Source organism: Malania oleifera, chromosome 2, assembly GCF_029873635.1.
Source record: "Malania oleifera isolate guangnan ecotype guangnan chromosome 2, ASM2987363v1, whole genome shotgun sequence".
Classification (NCBI taxonomy): domain Eukaryota; kingdom Viridiplantae; phylum Streptophyta; class Magnoliopsida; order Santalales; family Ximeniaceae; genus Malania; species Malania oleifera.
The window spans coordinates 43037539-43056438 of record NC_080418.1 but is presented as its reverse complement, the minus strand read 5'-3'; the positions used below and the strand labels follow the sequence as shown (position 1 = coordinate 43056438).

The 18900-nt window shown below is 36.3% G+C and overlaps 1 protein-coding gene across 2 annotated transcripts in view; it reads right to left on the bottom strand.

The window, feature by feature from the left end:
• LOC131149281 (DNA polymerase epsilon catalytic subunit A-like) overlaps nt 1–18900 on the bottom strand; it is a 152062-nt gene that overhangs the window by 32350 nt on the left and 100812 nt on the right. For both annotated transcript variants that reach the window (XR_009135188.1, XM_058099594.1), the window contains exons 33-35: nt 13666–13856; nt 7239–7422; nt 7077–7141 (exon numbers count right to left, since the gene is read on the bottom strand). Coding sequence is in view for 1 of the 2 variants with exons in the window: in XM_058099594.1 (XP_057955577.1) it covers nt 7077–7141; nt 7239–7422; nt 13666–13856 (440 nt within the window). In the remaining variant the exon portion in view is untranslated. The remainder of the gene's footprint in view (nt 1–7076; nt 7142–7238; nt 7423–13665; nt 13857–18900) is intronic.

Here is an 18900-nt window from a genome sequence, read left to right as displayed (position 1 = left end):
TATATAGTTGTGTATAAGCTTACGCTACATGGCATTATAGCAAGGAGATACACTGAGATAGAACAATTTTTCCCTTTAAGGTTACATTTGGTTTGTAGAATGAAATGGAATGGGAATGAAATAGGTATTGTGTAGATTATCTAACAAAACTTTGTACTATTTCAAAGAAAATGGATATAAAATTATAAAATAATTGGTGCTATTAGGTTACATCTAGTTCATGATTTGAAATAAAGCAAGGATGGGATAGTTGTCATGTAGTAATATAGTAGTTCATAAAATATGGCATTACTCTAGGGCAAGTGGACACAAAAAGGCTCATACTATTCCAACCTTCTAGACTAACTATTCCCACTCTATTGCATTCCACAACTAAAAGTGTTACAATATTCAGAATGATGTTGTTACTGATTAATGTTAGCATCATTTATGTGCTAGTAAGCATGAGTTAGTACAGGTGTTATGGTCATCATAATGTACTTAACATAAATTACAAATAGAGAGAGAGACCCATCATTGCCATTAGGTCTTCCAATGTACACAATCCTGCAACATTGTTTTAGAGCATTATCCAACCTAAACCCTAAATGTCATGGCCGCCATCAAACTAAGCCTCGAAACTCATAATCCTATGCAAATCGGCCACTGTAGGAGGATAGTCCACACTGCCAAAGACCAGAAACAGCTCCAGGAGTCACCGGAGAACTAAACCTAATAACCCCTTCAGATTTTTCAAAACCAAACCTACAGGTAATCGCAGACACTTCTGATCTATAACCACCTCAAAGTTCATCCCCTAAGGGCTAGCCACATGTCCACATGCACCAGCTGAAGGCTCTCAAATGCCATGCGTTAGTGCATGAGAACTCATTGAGCACTGTTTTTGCTCCAATTTCTTACAAAATGCTCCGAATCCCTCTATAATCCATAATATCAAGTTGTGGAATCTCTTATTTAAAGACCCAAACTTTCTTGGTTGTTCAATTGCGACACTTTGATAATGAGTGGTTGGTACTTTTAAGTTGTATGTCAGTTCCCTTGGGGCTGTGTCACTGTTCTTCTAGTGTGTTTGTGACTTGTTTGTTGTCATTTCAGTTGTTCACCTTGTTTTTCATTGTTCCAGTCCTTGACCTTGTTTGTCTCGTTTGTGAGTCCATGAATCCTAGAAGTATTTCCCTGTTGGGCTTTTGTGGAGCCTAGTTATGTTTTGATTTGGATGATGACCCGACCTCTATTTAATTAGAGATTTCTATCCTAAGGCTTAGTCCATGGAGTGAAGGCTTGGGCTATGAGGCCCAAGCCGCAGTGCTCATGGACTAAGTGGTACAAGCCGTACTTGTGGGGGGGGAAAATTTTTTGGAGCCCATTCGGAACGGAACCCTAGGCACAACATATAAAAGGGTGCTTTCGGGTGATTAGGGTTTCGGTGGTTGTATCCGCGAGAGAGCGAGAGTGAGAGAATTGTATCGCCGCACTCTCTGTGCTTTCTTCTTGATAATATTAATAATCCCTGCAACTCCGTGGACGTAGGCAAAATTGCCGAACCACGTAAATATTGTCTTGTGCGTGTGATTGAATTTTTCTTTGGCGTTATTCTTTCTCTATTTGTTTCTCACAAGTTTCGGGAATTTGTTCGTATATTCCTAACATTTCCCTTCATCACTGCAATAGATAACAACGGAAGTTGGATGGAAAGATTTATATGCAGTGGTTTAAGGTTGTCAACAATAATTTGAAAGGCTTAGGTAAATCTGAACACTTGTTTCAACCTGCGACTGGTGGTGAGAAAAAGGAAGTATGGATAGGAAGAGGCATTGATTGCCTCCCTATTGTTGAACTCGATGTAACCAGATTGCACAGATGTGCATGCATTTTGGATGTTTGCAAGGAGATCTGGGATTATGTCAAGCTCTTATAATAAAAAAACATTACAGGTATGTTTGATCTATCCCCAATAGCAGTTACAACAGGGAGACATGAGTGTCATTGAGTACTTTTCTAAGATGAAGTGCACCCACAAGAAACTGAACATTGTTCAACCCATAACAAGTGATGTCCGCAAGATGCAAAAGCAGACGGAGCAAATGACAGTCCTTCGGGTCCAAGCAAGTTTGAAACTCAAGTTTGAGGCAATCTAGTCCTAGATCCTTGGTGGTCAAAAGTTGCCTTCCTTTATGATCATGTTTTTTCTTCCAACCTTCATGCTTCCTCCAACACACATTCCTCAGCCCCTAGTTATGGTGTTTCAACCTCTAGCTCCAAGAGGACTGTTTTTGTCACACAAGTTGATTCTGGTTTTCCACCAAGTTGTGGTGGAAGGGACGGATGTGGTAAAGGCCCTCCTCCCAAATGCACCTTGTGGACAACAAAGTCATATGATTGAGCAATGCTGGGATCTACATGGTAAACCACCATACACTGCCAATGTAGCCACCGCAGATTCCAATCTTTCGAGTTCAGTAAGTGGGGACTAGTGCACCATATCTTTGTCAAAGGAAGAGTATTCAAAGTTCCATTAGTATAAAGTTTCACTTCCCACTATATCTCTTTCTTCGATAGGTAACCCTACATGCTTGCCTATTATCTAGAATTCTCCCAACTAGTCATTTGGTTATTGATTCAACCACTACTAACACATATAACCAATTTCTTTTCCACCCTTGATTATTATGAAAGCTTATTCATGCTACCCTTGCTCATGGGTCCACTACTATTCTTAAAGGAATAGGAAGAGTAAATCCCAATTCTTATGTCTCTTTCTTGTATTTTGTATATTCCTCAGTTTTCCTTCAATATTATATACGTTAGCAAGATTACAAAATCCACAAATTGTTCAGTAACATTCTTTCTTCATTATGTTATTATTGAAGACAAGGAAGATGAGTGGAGGAGAACATAAGCTAGTGGACTTCACTACTTTGAGTCACCATCTCCTTCTTCTACCTACACTTGGTGGCCTTGGTCGTCCTTCATTAGACAAATAAAAGAAAACTAGCTCTTACTTTGAGTTATGTGTCTAGTTGTGAGTGTGAATCTTGTAAAACATCATTGTGTTCCATTTGCTTCTAAGTCAATAAATTGGCAATAAGTCCTTTCAAGTTAGTTTATACTGATGTTTCAGGTCCGAGTCAAGTTGTGTCCAAGTCAAATTTTCGATATTTAGTAATTTTTCTTGATGACTATCCAAGGGTGACTTGGCTTTATTAAATGATCATTTTGAGTTGCATATCTTTTGTGCCTTCTATTTTGAAATAAAGACTCAATTTGATTCATCTATTCAAATACTTCTTAGTGATAATGCTAAGGCTCCTACACCCAATTCACTATCTATATGGTTAAGTTTCGGATGATTCATCATTCATTTGGTGCCCACACTCCTTAAAAAATAGAGTCATAAAGATAAAAATGGAGTCATAGATAAGAAAATAGACATATCCTTGAAGTCACTTATACCCTATTGTATGAGATGAATGCGCCTAAAGTGTTTCAGAGTAATGTTGTGCTCACTCCCTCCTTCTTTATCAATAGAATACCATCCTCTACTCTAGGTAAAATTCTCAATTGTTCCATTATGTTTCTTTATTCATTTTACTTATTCATCAGTTAACCCATAGCATGGACAAGTTGAACCCTTATTTTATAGAATGTATTTTTTTCTTGGGTTATTCATACAATGAAAAGGAGATCGTTGTTATAGTCATACACTCCTACCTTGCATCATTTTTTGGTTTATTACAACGTTCCCTTCTTTGAGTACACACCATACTACTCTGATTCCTCATCTGACCTTGATGATTCCATTCTTCTGTCCAGCCTTCCAATTTTTTTTGGCTTATTAACTTTGCTCAATTATCCACCTATATATTAATTTGAGTACTTTCAGTCGCCTTGATCACCATAATTTGGAAGTGTATACATGACACGTGACAACAACTCAAGGGAGGAGAGCCTCCTCTTGCTTCTGTTGCTACGCTTTTGGTTTCCTCATGAGATGATTCCATTTCCCAAGATGTTGATCTTCATATTGCTGTCTGGAAAGGTAAATGTATATGTATCTAGTATTCAGTCTCTATTTTCATTTGCTATGCTTTTTAGTCATCCTTATGTTACTATATTTTAGGACTCATCTTGTGTTGCTCTTCCTAAATATAATTTTGAAGCCCTATCCTATTTTGGGTGGAGGACTATAGTAGTTGAAGAGATACATGAGTCGCAAGAAAGTCAATCTAGATGGTTTCGTGGCTTATTTGAAGGTTGCCTTATAGCTAAGGAATATACATAGGTGTACGATTTGGATTATTTTGAGTTAGGCATATGATTTGGATTATTTTGACACATTCTCCCAAGTTGTGAAACTTAATTCATTTATTCATCTCCTTAGCCTCCATGTGTCATTGGCTCTGCACTGGTTAGAGATAAAGAATGGATTTGTACGCAGTCATCTTCAGGAGGTTGTCCATATCAAGCAACCACCTTGGTTTACTGCTCAAAGGGAATCAAGATTAGTGTGCCAGCTCAAGAATTCCTAGTATGATTTGAAGTAGTCTCCCAAAGCATGGTTTGGTTGATTTAGTGTTGTCATACTTGAGTTTGGCCTTCAATGGTGTGCAGTAGATCACTCTGTATTTTGTCATCATACTACTTCTAGTAAGATTCTGCTCGTGTATGTGGATGGCATTGTATTTACTATTGATGATAATCAAGGTATCTAGTGCCTGATGCATTTTCTACATACTTCATTTCGTACCAAAGATTTTGGGCCATTGAAATATTTATTATAGAAGCATCTACATCTTGTATGGAATGGTATTGCCACAGAGAAGTATTTTCCAAGATTTTTAGATGAGACCTGGGATCTAAACATGGATCCTAACAGCAAGTTAGCGTTTGATGTGGACAATTTGTTGGCTGATTTTGGATGATATCCAAGACTTGTTAAAAAGTTGAGCTATCTCATAATATTTCAACCAAATATATCTATAAAAAAGCTTAATACACATTGTTGACCCACAACCTAACGACTTAAGCTTTTACGTAAAGTGGTTGTCTAACATGGTGTCAGAGTTGGTTACCAAGAGGTCCTAGGTCCTAGTCTTGTTGCCCACATTTACTATGAGGGTTTAAAAAAATATTGTATTCCCTGTGATGCGTGTTATCTACCGTGTGTTCATCGCTTCACGTGTTGTCGGGCTGCACGTGTGGGGGAGTGTTAAAGCTTAATATACATCGTTGGCCCACAACCTAACAACTTAAACTTTTAGGTGAAGTGGTTGTCTAGCAATATCTATTGGAACATGTGTTGTGAGACAATTTCTTAGTTTTTTTTAGAAGAAGTCATTGGGAAGCAATCACTTGTGTCTTGGGATGTCTCAAAGTGCACATGGGTGATGTCTTTTATATTGGGATTGAGATCATACTTGTGTTAAGGGGTATATAGATGTAGATCAGGCTGGCCAACCATGATCCACAACCATGTAATATATTTTCATTGGTGGTAACATAGTAACCTAGAAAAGTAAGAACAAAATTGTGGTGGATGAGTGATGAGTTGGAGTATCGGATCAGGGCCCACACTACATGTGAACTTGTGTAAATAAAGAACATGTTGGAAGAACTTGGTTTTCCACAGTCTCAGCCTATGAAGTTGATATGAAATAATCAAGTTTCTATTCATATTGCCTCCATCACACTCTTCCATAAGAGTACAGAACACATAGAAGTTCATCACAACCACTTATGTAAAGTCTAAATTCCAATCTTTATCAACCACGACATTGGGTGATGATTGTGTTAAATCCATTTTTAACTAGATCTATTCTCCAACATGAAGGGGAGAGTTATTGGTTATTTTTTAGTTATTAGCATTATTGTTGTGTTCGTAAGCATGAATTAGTAAGGGTATTATGATCATTGTTATATACTTGGCATATGTTATAATAGAGGTAGCGACCTATCATTGTGATTAGGTCTTCTAATTTGCACAATACTTAAAACTGAATTCATAAGAGAGGACCTCTTAAACTAACTGACAACTTGTGACCAAGATTAAATTGAATAACCAAAATAGCACCCATCTTGCAAGCTAAAATCATGAAGTTATTTTACTTATGGGATAAAATTCATATAAATCCATTAGAAATCCTAAGGGAATTTTAGAGTAGGACTGTATGATTAGTAGCCAATCTAGCTAATTACTTTCTTTCGCAATACACTCTGATCTCCAAATTTCCTTTTCTGAATCCACAACCCCCCCCCCCCCCCCCCCCAAAAAAAAAAAGAAAAAAAAAGTCTCAAAAACAGCCCAAGCTAGCTCTGGTCTTCATTCCCACCTTGATCAAACTCTAGGAACTATAGTATCAATGGATTCCTAATAAGTCAGTTCAAAACTTATTTCCATGGAAAATGATGTCACAGCTTTGCTTAGATACTGCTTCAAAGCTGTGTGGAATTGCCGCACCCTCTCCCCTTTTCATTTGTAACAAAGTTCATGATCCGTCCTCCTTAAAAAATAGGCATATAAATATCCCCAATCCCTTCCCCCACCCTGCTTAAAAACATGTTTAAAAAAACCACACAAATGATTCTTGCACATTGAATCCATAAACCTTGCTCTAATACCACATCAAAAGTTTGGTAGACTAACAACTAGAAAATGTGAAAGAAAAGTCTTGTACAAAGGGGAAATCTGGGAAAAACAACTTGTACAGAACTGGATTAGTGTACTGGTTTGGAATCTAACACAAAGCTTAAGCCACTAACTGGGGGCATCTAACAAGCAAATAAACCCACTACAAGTCCCACTCCTAATCAATGTGTGTCCAACATTATAGCAGCATTTCTTTCCACCCAATGGCTGGCCAAAAAGCCTGTTAGTTAGTTTAACTAGGTCACTACAGACACTCTCGTAGGCTGAAATATTTCATGAAAAGAATAAAAATTGAACTATAAGAAACAGCAAATTTGTTGAAATATCAAACACAAGAATGCCGAAGTTCATGATTGGAATCAATAGAAAAGCATCAGATATCAAACATTGTATTGCACAGCAGTAGAATGAACAGCATGTATTGTAAAACCTGTGCTCATTTATTGTTCTTTGCAAAATCCTCTCGGCATCCTTCACAGATCCAACATAGTCCACCTGAGCATCAGTACATCCGTAAAGTATTAAAGAAGTGAGAAATTGCACTAGAATAACAAACCAAGACAGCTTATGCTTAGACAAAACTAAACTTCACCTTGAAATTGATACCATTTCTGGGTAAAGGAGGCTCAATAGACAAAGCTTGGCAAGCTTCACGGAATTGTCTTTCAAGAATAGATATTGATAATTCCTTATTCTGAAAAGGATTAACCACCACAACATAAATTGTTCTAGAAGCAGGAAAATATCCAACATATATGGCACGTCCTTCAGAGATGCTGAAACAGAATGGATTTTTCAAAATAAAAAAATTTGTCATTAGGCAAACAGAACAGGAAAGAAAATATGCAGAACTAAAAGGAGTGTGAACATGCTTGTTAAAAAATGTTGAATAACTACATTTCTGAATGCTTGTTAGAATGGGGTCCACATATAAAAGACCTAAATTTATTACATAGAAATACACAATACAATATAGCAAGTCACTCATTTTTGTAGCATGTTTTGAAAAAGTCAAGAAATAACTTTATAAATTCAAAGATGAGCTATAAAATGATAATATATAATGGAGCACCATGCATAATATCCTAGCGAGGTATCTGTTACATTTCTTAGACCCATGATGCAGAGTATCCAAACACAATATTTTGACATCTAAGATGTGTAAGAATCTCAGGCTTCTGAAAATCAGAAAATATACAAAGAAATTCTAAATAAAGATAGTATATTAAAATGTCGTATAAAGAGTCCATAAGAAGGACTCAAGAGACATATTAGATAATTAACTCTATTGAGGACCCTTGCTGCTTTATATGGACTAGAAATAGTGTTGGGCATGAAGGCGCATGCGAGTATCCAAGATGTAAGCAACAAATTTTGGAAAATGGGGACATAATTGAATTAGTTTACATATTTAATTTTTTATATGCATATATAAGCGGAATGAAGTGATTGTGCTGTTCTGTTCAACATGAGGATTTCGCTTGAATGAAAATATACAAAACGGACCATCAAATTAATCAATAATTTTGTAGGAGTAAGCAATCTACAGAGATTTAGGAATTTGTTCCTTTTGTTTTTTGTTTGACCTGCCTGTTGGGTATACATCCCAAAACAGCATATGAAACACATATCCCATCCTTGTGCAGAAGTCAGGTATGTCTAACATTCTAACAAGAGCATTTGACATAATTTAAAATGTCCATATAATATCACAGAACTCAATGAAGAAGGGATCTAAAAGATATTATGACCGAATTCCAGCATTAATAATTTTTAGGGCATTTACATAATGCTGATTTATATTCGTTTTGACTATAAAAATTTCACCATATTAAGAAAGTAAAAGAATGAAACTTGCAAATCCATTTAATCACCCTCGGTTCCTGACTCGTAGATTTTTTGGCAAGTCAGCATGTTTATCTTTGAAATTCTAAAGGGCACCTTTTTCTGAGCTTCAAGATTTCTTTATGGGATGAGCCAACTACGTAATGATTGAACAGCTTCTACCTGCTCTCCAAAATCAGCATTAATGACAAAATATTAACCATGTCCAGAACTCCAAGTGATATATCGTATATCCCATATGCATTCAGATAACATAAAATTACTATCACACACCCATATTAGGATGAGTACTGGAGGAGATTCTTAGATCTGGGTCACCAGCAAGATACAATGCTGGTGATGGGGTAGTTTGATGAGCAGATTCGACAGCAACAGTAATCAGCAGCAACAAAGGAAGAATCAGAACAGAAAAGGCAGCTTCGTCGAGTCATGTTGAAGAGATCTTCATGACAAGAAAGAGCCTTCATCAGCAATGGTGTCAAATCAGGTCTGAAAGGAGAAGAATGAGGTGTGCAAGTTGAAGTACAGAGGTCATCAACATGGCATTCAACAGAAACTATGTTCTACTGGTAGTGGAAGTAAATCTATTTGTGAAAAAAAGGCTGCCAGATTTGGGATACAATCAGCGACAGAACAGCAATGTTGTTGAAGAATGGAGGCATCCAGAACTACGAACAACGAAAACTCTCAAAAAGGATGGATAGGAGAGTTCTTCAGCCATGGATAGTCCTTGGAATGCATAGTTGAAATCAAAATGAATGATTTCTGTAGAGAATGAGAATGAATCAATTGTATATTCTATTGTGTATTCTTTATATACTCGGGTCCCTATTTAACATGTACACAGAGAATAAAATATAGAAAAACAAAAGAGGACACAACTTGCAGTTGAGATGTGTATCATTTAGCTTCGATAGGGGGTCTCAATTTATAGCCTCTGGCTTGTGACAAGATCTCATGGTAGGTGGTGGTGGCTCACCCACCATGGTAGGTGGTCGTCATTCACCAACCATGGCCGTTGTTCACACTGCAGGCCGTCATTCCACACTACCCCTCAAGTTGGATAATAGATATTGACCATATCCAACTTGTATGTGAAATCATCAAAACTTTGTCGAGGTAGTCCTTTGGTGAAGATGTCGGCTGTTTGTTCTTTGGTAGGAACATAAGTCATGCAAATGGTTCCTTCTTCAACCTTTTCCTTGATAAAGTGTCTGTCCACTTCTACATGTTTGGTCTTGTCATGCTGGACTGGAATGAGAGAGATGTTAATGGCTGCTTTGTTATCACAGTAGAGTTTGATAAGGAACTTTACTGTGACATGCAACTCCTCCAAGAGTTTCCGTAACCACAGTCCTTCACATATCCCTTGTGCCACTGCTCTAAACTCTGCTTCAGCACTACTTCTAGCTAAAACGTTCTGTTTTTTGCTTCTCCAAGTCACCAAGTTTCCTCATACAAAGGTGTAGTACCCGGAAGTGGACCTTCTATCTTCTGCTGATCCTGCCCAATCAACATTTGTGAAGACATCTATTTCTTTGCTTTCATATTTTTTAAAGAATAGTCCTTTTCCCGGAGATCCCTTGAGATATCTAAGAATTCTGTACACTGCTTCTAGGTGACTTTCCCTCGATGAATGCATGTGTTGACTCACCACACTTACTGCAAATGCATTGTCGGGTCTAGTGTGTGATAAGTAAATTAGTTTGCCAACTAATCTTTGATACCTTTCTCGTTCAACAGGTTTTCTGATGTCCTCTCTTCTTTTTCCTGCTTCAATGGAGGTCATGGTTTTAAATAAAGGTCGCGACCGTTACGTAATGGTTTTTTGGATTAGCGATACTGTTACACACCGCGAAATCAGTGGGAAGAAAAATCACGGCCGTTACGGACTGTGACCGTTACGTAAAGGCTGCTACAGTCGTTACGTAACCGCTACAGAACTGTTACACCAAAAAATTATTTTACTTTTTACTTTTTCTTCTCACTTTTTCTCTCTTTTTCATATATCATTCTCAATATACCAAGAGGCAAGAGGGGGAAAAGATTATAATGAGGATGACAATGATACAAAATTTACTATTTCTTTAAATACTCACAATAGATGCATTAATTAACAATTAGAAAATACTAACTTGTTAGGAAAATATTTTATTTTGATAACATTAGTAATGGGATATTTATTTTCTATATTTTTCAACTTCAACCTTCTTTCTTTTCTAGTTATTTTATATTTGTATTCTTTTTATGTCTTATGTATCTAATAGATTAATGGAGAGTATAATGTATTTTGTTTTATTAATTAATTTAGCACACATAAGAATTTATCACAGATAAGAACAATGAGAAGTACAAATACGCACACACATGTAATTTTTCTATCAACGGTGGTTTAAAACAAATGTAAACTTGTTGCCCTTACCAAATAACTTAGTTACACGAACTAAAGGATCCAAAATACACTAAAACTCTTTCTAAGAAGGGCTAAAAGCTTAAAACATGCAAGTACGCTAATATGCACAAGGTTGTGCGTGCTTCAAAAAAATTCACGGTCGTTACACCCACTTCCCATTATATAACATCCGCTACTCCTGCTTCCTGTTACACCCGTTACCATTACGTTACGCTACCCGCTACCGCGATTTAAAACTATGATGGGGGTATCACTTGGTTTGCACCCAAGCATGCCGGTTTCAGTTAGGAGGTCTAGGACATACTTCCTCTGAGAAACACTGATTCCCTTCTTTGATCTAGCAACTTCCATCCCCAAAAAATACCGCATTTGTCCCAAATCTTTTACCTCAAACTCAGTGCCCAAGACTTTCTTCAACCTGTCCATCTCTGTTATGTTGTCTCCAGTTAGGATGAAATCATCGACATATACAACCGGAATTGTATTCTTCCCATCTTTAGATTGCCAAAAGAACATAGTATGGTCTGATTGTCCTTGCCGATATCCTTGGCTCCTAATCACCTTTGTAAATCTATCAAACCAAGCTCTTGGAGACTGTTTGAGTACATACAGGGACTTTTTGAGTTTGCATACTCTGTTTTATTCACCCCTTTTACAAAAGCCCGGAGGTATCGTTATGAAGACTTTTTCTTCTAGTTCGCCATTCAAAAAAGCATTCTTGATGTCAAGTTGCTGAAGTGGCCAATCCAAGTTGGCTGCCAAGGCTAGGAGAACTCAGACAGTATTCAGTTTTTCCACGGGTGCAAAAGTCTCTATGTAGTCAATGCCATAGGTTTGAGTAAGCCCTTTTGCAACAACGTGGGCTTTGTACCGTTCCACTGTCCCATCAGCTTTGTATTTCACAATGAACACCCATTTACAGCCCACTGGTTTCTTCCCTCTCAGTAGATTCATCACATCCCACATTCCATTTTTTTTCCAAGGCCCACATTTCCTCCATAACTGCCTCTCTCCATTCAGGGATCTCAAGGGCTTCCTGAATATTCTTTGGAAGTTTTATCCTATCAAGATTAGAGATAAAAGCAAGACACCTTGTAGACAAAGTATTGTAAGACATGAATTTGGAAATGGGATGGAGAGTACATGACCGAGTTTGTTTTCTAAGAGCAATGGGTAAATTGAGATCAGCCTGTGCAGGTTTATCAAAGGAGGACTCAAGATTAGACATTACTTGATCAAGAGTGGATGAAGACTCATGGTTGCTTGGATCTATCACCAGTTCCGACTCTTTTGGTGCCCCAGGTATGAGATTCTCCGCGTCCTTTAATTTTGGCTTTCTTGAGTAGACAAATATCTCCTTGTTATATTGTTTTCCTACATCTCCCCCTGAATTCAAGTTTTCTTTTGTATTTGGTAGATTAGAAGCACTTTTCAAGATAGGCTCAGTGTTTGGGACATGCTCAGGTTCAATAATAAAGGTATTGAAGTCCAAAACTTGAGCTTTTTTACTACTCAAAATCTCCCCCTGAAGCGAGGGCTTTTGGAAGTAAGGAGTAGTTTCAAAGAAAGTAACAACAAGACTAACAAAATTTCTTTTTGTTGGAGGATCATAACATTTGTACCCTTTTTGGGTAGGGGAATAGCCAAGAAAGATACACTATAGGGCGCGTGGATCCAGTTTATGTTGATGATGTATATGGACAAAAACAGTACAACCAAACACTTTGAGAGAGAGATTTGAGCTGAGACGAGAGTTTGGAAAAAATGCTTGGAATTTTTCAAGAGGTGAGGCAAAAGAGAGAAATCGACTAGGCATTCTAGTAATGAGATATGTAGCTGTGAGAATGGCATCACCCCAAAACATTTTAGGCATATTGGGTAGGAAATAGCAATGCACGAGCTACTTCAAGGAAATGTCTATTTTTTCGTTCGGCAACCCCATTTTGTTGAGATGTGTATCATTTAGCTTCGGTGGGGGGTCTCAATTTATAGCCTCTGGCTTGTGACAAGATCTCATGGTAGATGGTGGTGGCTCACCCACCATGGTAGGTGGCCGTCATTCACCAACCGTGGTCGTCGTTCACACTGCTAGCCGTCATTCACCAACCATGGCCGTCGTTCACACTGCTGTGAAAAATTACTTCAAAGATTAAACTCAAGCTCAATATGGCTGCAATTCATCATTGGATGATGTTTCTCATGTCTCAAAGACCCAGATGAGATACTTGGAGAGGGTTCCTTTAATTAATGATGAAGAAAATGATTTGCATGTTGTTAAGGAATATGCAGCAGGGTTTGTCTCCAGGGGCAGCATAAAAAAATAATGCCAATAAGAACCAAGATAATCTGGATAGGATGGATCAGTGCCTGCCAGATCTTATAAAAAAGAGAATTGAGTAACCTCCAATGCTCCTCAATTCTATGGTTTTATTTTTTTCCATTTTTGCTTCTGTTATGCTAGAAGACTCCCTGTCCTCAATCAACCTCTATTCTTCTCATCTTCTCTTAATAATCTCCTGTTATATAAAAACTAAATATTATCAAAGTAGATGCATCTGAAATGTAAATAGGTTTATCAAACGATCGAACATTCCGGCACATCACAGTTCATTTTTATTTATATCTTTAAGACAAAAGGTTGAAATGTGCATCCCAATACATGAAACAGACATGATACGTCTTGTCATATTTTATGTGATACCCCATGCATTACATAATGATAATGTAAAATTATTATCCTATAGTCAGTACCAAGATATACCTATGATACAAGTAAAAGAAAGAGATGGACTCTTCCAGGTAACAACATTCTGTTGTGGTCTTCATATGCAGTTCGTTTAAACCCCAGCCATCCTGGAGATTTCGTTTCTTAGCAGCTTTGTCCACCTTACAGACGCATCCAATCTGGAGAACAGTATAAAATTCCAATGGCACCTTTGTTTCATAGATCCCCTGATCAAAAAAACTTTCTCTAATCAGAATAAAGCTGTTGCAATCAAACCACCGAAATGCCTGTTGCAAATTTAAACCCAAATAGATACTAATTTAGCCAGTAATAATTGCTCCTCACCCTTGAGGAATGAACTTATTAAGGAGTCTGTTTCAATATATATTTTTTTCTGATTGCTTTTAATAAAAATAAGCATCATAATTTCGAAAGAGAGGTTAAATATGTCAGCAGATGTTCTAAATAGAAAAAAAAAATAATAATAATTACAAAAGCAACATGCTATAGTTGAAAGATGAACAATCAAAGTAAACATAAAAAGGGATACTGTGCTTCAAAATATAATCTGATCATCAGGATCCTTATCATAAACAAATGTTTTTGGGAAATGCGGATGCTGGAACTTATAATGGAGATAATTAACATGCAACTAAATAAAAATGATATAGTTGTAAAACCATAATGCTGTAAGAACTTGCTGTTAAAATGACAAAAGAAAATAAGGACCAATCAGAATATCTTAGTTTAGATCTATGTCATTCTCTAGTGATGAATGTGTGTGGTAGCCAACTAGTCTTAGAGATCGCTTGGAACTATTTATAGGAAAGTGCTTTTCTGGAAAAGTATTTATCTGTAAAAGTACTTACCTAAAAATAGGCTGCTTATTATAAGTGCTTTTTTCAGGTAAGTACTCTTTCAACAAAAATATTTTTTCACAAAATATTTACTTTTCTTTTCTTTTTTTTAAAAAAATGGAAGAGTACTTTTCGAAATAAATTACTTATATAACTGTAAACCAAACACTACTTATTGGTTATAAAAGTACTTTTATGAAGAAATACTTATTTTTTAACATGTTTCGAAAGGGGGCTTAGACTAGCAACCCAGAATAGCAATGCCAGTGATTAATAGATTCCCATAAAATTAACTATTACCAGCTATGCTCATGAAAATGCAATCAAAAGATTCAAACAATGTAGTAAGCATGGTTTTAAATAAAGGTCGCGGTCATTATGTTATGCCGTTACATAACGGTTTTTTGGGTTAGCGATACCATTACACACCGCGAAATCGGTGGAAAGAAAAATCAGGCCGTAGCGACCGTTATGGAACCCAACCGTTACGAAAAGGCTGCTACAGCCGTTACGTAACCGCTACAAGACTGTTACACCAAAAACTTATTTTACTTTTTACTTTTTCTTCTCACTTTCAATATACCTAGTGGCAAGAGGGGGAAAAGATTATAATGAGGATGACAATGATACAAAATTTACTATTTCTTTAAATACTCACACTAGATGTATTAATTAACAATTAGAAAATACTAACTTGTTAGGAAAATATTTTATTTTGATAATATTAGTAATGTGATATTTATGTTCTATATTTTTCAATTTCAACATTCTTTCTTTTCTAGCTATTTTATATTTGTATTATTTGTATGTCTTATGTGTCTAATAGATTAATGGAGTGTATAATGTATTTTGTTTTATTAATTAATTTAGCACACATAAGAATTTATCACAGATAAGAACAATGAAAAGTATAAATACGCACACACATGTAATTTTTCTATCAACGGTGGTTTAAAACAAATGTAAACTTGTTGCCCTTACCAAATAACTTAGTTACACGAACTAAAGGATCCAAAATACACTAAAACTCTTTCTAAGAAGAACTAAAAGCCTAAACCATGCAAGTACGCTAATACGCACAAGGCTGTGCGTGCTTCAAAAAAATTCACGGCCGTTACACCCGCTTCCCGTTATGTAACATATTCTACTCCCATCTACCGGTACACCCGTTACCGTTACGTTACGCTACCAGCTACCGCGATTTAAAACTATGATAGTAAGTTAACTGTAGTGGCCGCCTGACATGTTTTGCAAGAGTTTTATACACACACACACACACACACACACATATATGCATACATACATATGACATAAGTTCTTATGAGAATATCACAAACATGCCTGCGTATGAGCTCAATCTGACACTAGCTGATCAATTTTTTACCAAAAGGACTTTTTCTTTGGTTGTTGAATGCCACACAACCTTAAATATACACCAAACATTCCAAGAAAGCTGAAGTGAGAGACACATGCTTCAAGTTTCAATTAATGAAGTCTGCAGGACGTCTGTTGATATTGATTTGCCAAATTTCTAGCTAAGATGCATGAACATATAAATATATTAATGCTCAAGATTCTGACTTCTCCAGCTTAGTTTTTGGTTTACCCAAAGAGCAGACAGAACCAGAAATACACTGTGCTACAAATGTACCCAAGATACACAATACAACCCTCTGTTGATCTTCACTTACCTCGACAGTCATGACATAACACGACATTGGGGATGATTGAATCCATGTTAACACTGCTTTAAATATGTGACATCGCTAACAATAAACATATTACAAACAAAATAGCCAAGATACACAACACAACCCTCTGTTGATTTATCACTTACCTAGACAGCCACGACATAACATGACATTGGGGATGATTGAATCCATGTTGGAAAACAAAAACATCCATTTGGCTGTATGTTAAAGTCCCCACTAAACCTAAAAGCTTAAGCTATTAGGTTGTGCCAACAATGTATATCAATCCTTAACACCTTCCCAAACACATGGTCTGATCGCACATGGAGGTAAATGAACAATGAATAATGGCCATCAAGGTAATAACAACTCCCAGCTTAGCCCAATTAAATTGATAGGAGATAAATGCAGGCAACACCTCCTAGAAACCATGGCTCCAAAACCTTATCAAGTCTACGAGACAAAAGCTTCAGCTAGTTGTTTGTGAACTAACAATATGCCAGCCTTAACATTAAAAATTCTTACAATCCTCAGACTTCTAGTTGGTCATGCAACTGCCTTTGATAGTCTCTGTTCTATTTTTGTGCTTATTGCAGTAGTATGTTGCTGGTATAGGGAAAGAATAAGGTGGCTGGTAGTATTAGATGCATGGTTTTAAATCGCGGTAATGGATAGCGTAACCTAACGGTAATAGGTGTAACGGGAAGCAAGAGTAGCGGCTGTTACATAACAGGAAGCGGGTGTAACGGTGGTGAATTTTTTTCAAGCACGTACAACCTTGTGCATATTAGTATATTTGCATGTTTTAAGCTTTTAACCCTTCTTATAAAGAGTTTTAGTGTATTTTGAAAAATTACGTGCGCGTGTGTATTTATACTTTATCATTATTCTTATGCATGATAAATAAAATACATTATACACTCCATTAATCTATTAAACACATAAGACATATGATTATACAAATAATATAAATATACAATGACTAGAAAAGAAAAGAAGGGTTGGATTGGGCCAGACGTTTTATCTTTTAATTCAATTTGGTCCAATTATTAAAAAAATTTACTGATTTCAAATGAGGAAAATGCTCAGTAGGGTCTTTTTGAGGCTCAGTACAATTTTTGGTACTAGTAGTGCAGTAGCCCATCTAAGGAAGGAGGAGGGGATTATTAATAGGCAGGCCCAAAATTAGGCCAGGAAGCAAAGGGGTCATTATGTCTTGCTAATAGGTCTGCTGTACAGGTGGAGAAGAGGAGCGTCTGTCACTCAGTTGCTTTTTCTTCGTCTCAGTTGCTGCAGTTTATTGCCGGATTAATTTTGTGAGTGAAATGGATAGGTTTCAGATCCCCCCTGATTTATTTGGTGACATTTCTCCTGTGCCTGCGATTCTTCTTGAAGGTCTAGACTTTTCTTGAAGGTTTAGACTTTAGAGTGTTTCTATTTTTGAGGATAATAATGTGTAAAAAGCATCAGGTGAGTGACCAGATTAGGGATGATATTTTTCCTATCCCTGTGTCCCCTGAGGAGAAGATTAACATGAATGATCTTGAAGCTCAACAACTTGTGGATGAGAAAGGGCTTGTAGTTGACTGATCCTAGAACAAAGAGGTTTGATTGGATGGGGCTCATGAGGGCATAAGGTGAAAAAGAAAAAGTTGATGTGCGTTAGTAAACTTGAAGGGTTCAATCAACTACTAGCAGAAGGGTTTAAAAAGGAGTTCTCTTATTAGTTATTTGTTGGGCTTTCTTCTTTGTACTTTTTTCCCTCTTTTGAGGGCCTCATGCCCTCTTTTAGCTTGCATTTCCTTTTTGTTCAATTTCAATACATTTATTTTCTATTCAAAAAATAATTATACTATGATCGACTGATGACTGACAACTTAGGATACCCATATCTGGGAGGGATAACTCAATAGTTGGATAAATGCATCCCCTAGTCATGTAACAGCGACAATAGAGCAACCGAACCATGTACTATGGAACATAGGTTGAGTAACCAATAAACTTAGTCTTAAATCTCCAGGAAATTGTCAAAATTTTTGCTTTCCATCAGCTTCAAAATTGAAAATTGCAGTCAGTTTCCATCATACAAAATTTCCATTGAAATTAACAAATCATCAAAGCTTGATTGAAACCTCAAAATTTTACTTAAACATGTCAAAATTTTAACTATAGAATGAATTTTCCTTGAAACTCAAATGGAGATTTAAATCCAAAGTGAAATTTCTCTCTTAATTTATCTTATTTTTTTTATTGTAACCAAAGATTATTACATGGGATTCTGAAGTTATATGAAAAAAAAAAATTGATAGCAAAAATTATATGAAATATTAAACTTAGTAATTTGCAACAGCATTTACTTGACCATTACATCTAAATTATCTTTATTTGTACAATAAATAATATTTAGCTGATTAATGAATTTCATTTGCATTAACTGAATATGTTTTATATGATTATCATATTACAGGAGGTATTACAGCTAATTGCACCTTATACACAACTTATCATTGATGTATTTAATTTATAATACTTTAGTACCAAAACTTGCATTATTATGTCTATTAACAATTTCTAAAGTTCCATAAAAGATTGTATCCTTCACAACTAATTTTCATCATTTTTCAAACTCATAGGAAAAATTGACAATGAACTCGAAATTTCCATTGAAATTTTCATACTTTTGAAGCTTTGAAATTTTAGTCGAAATCAATATTTAAGACTTA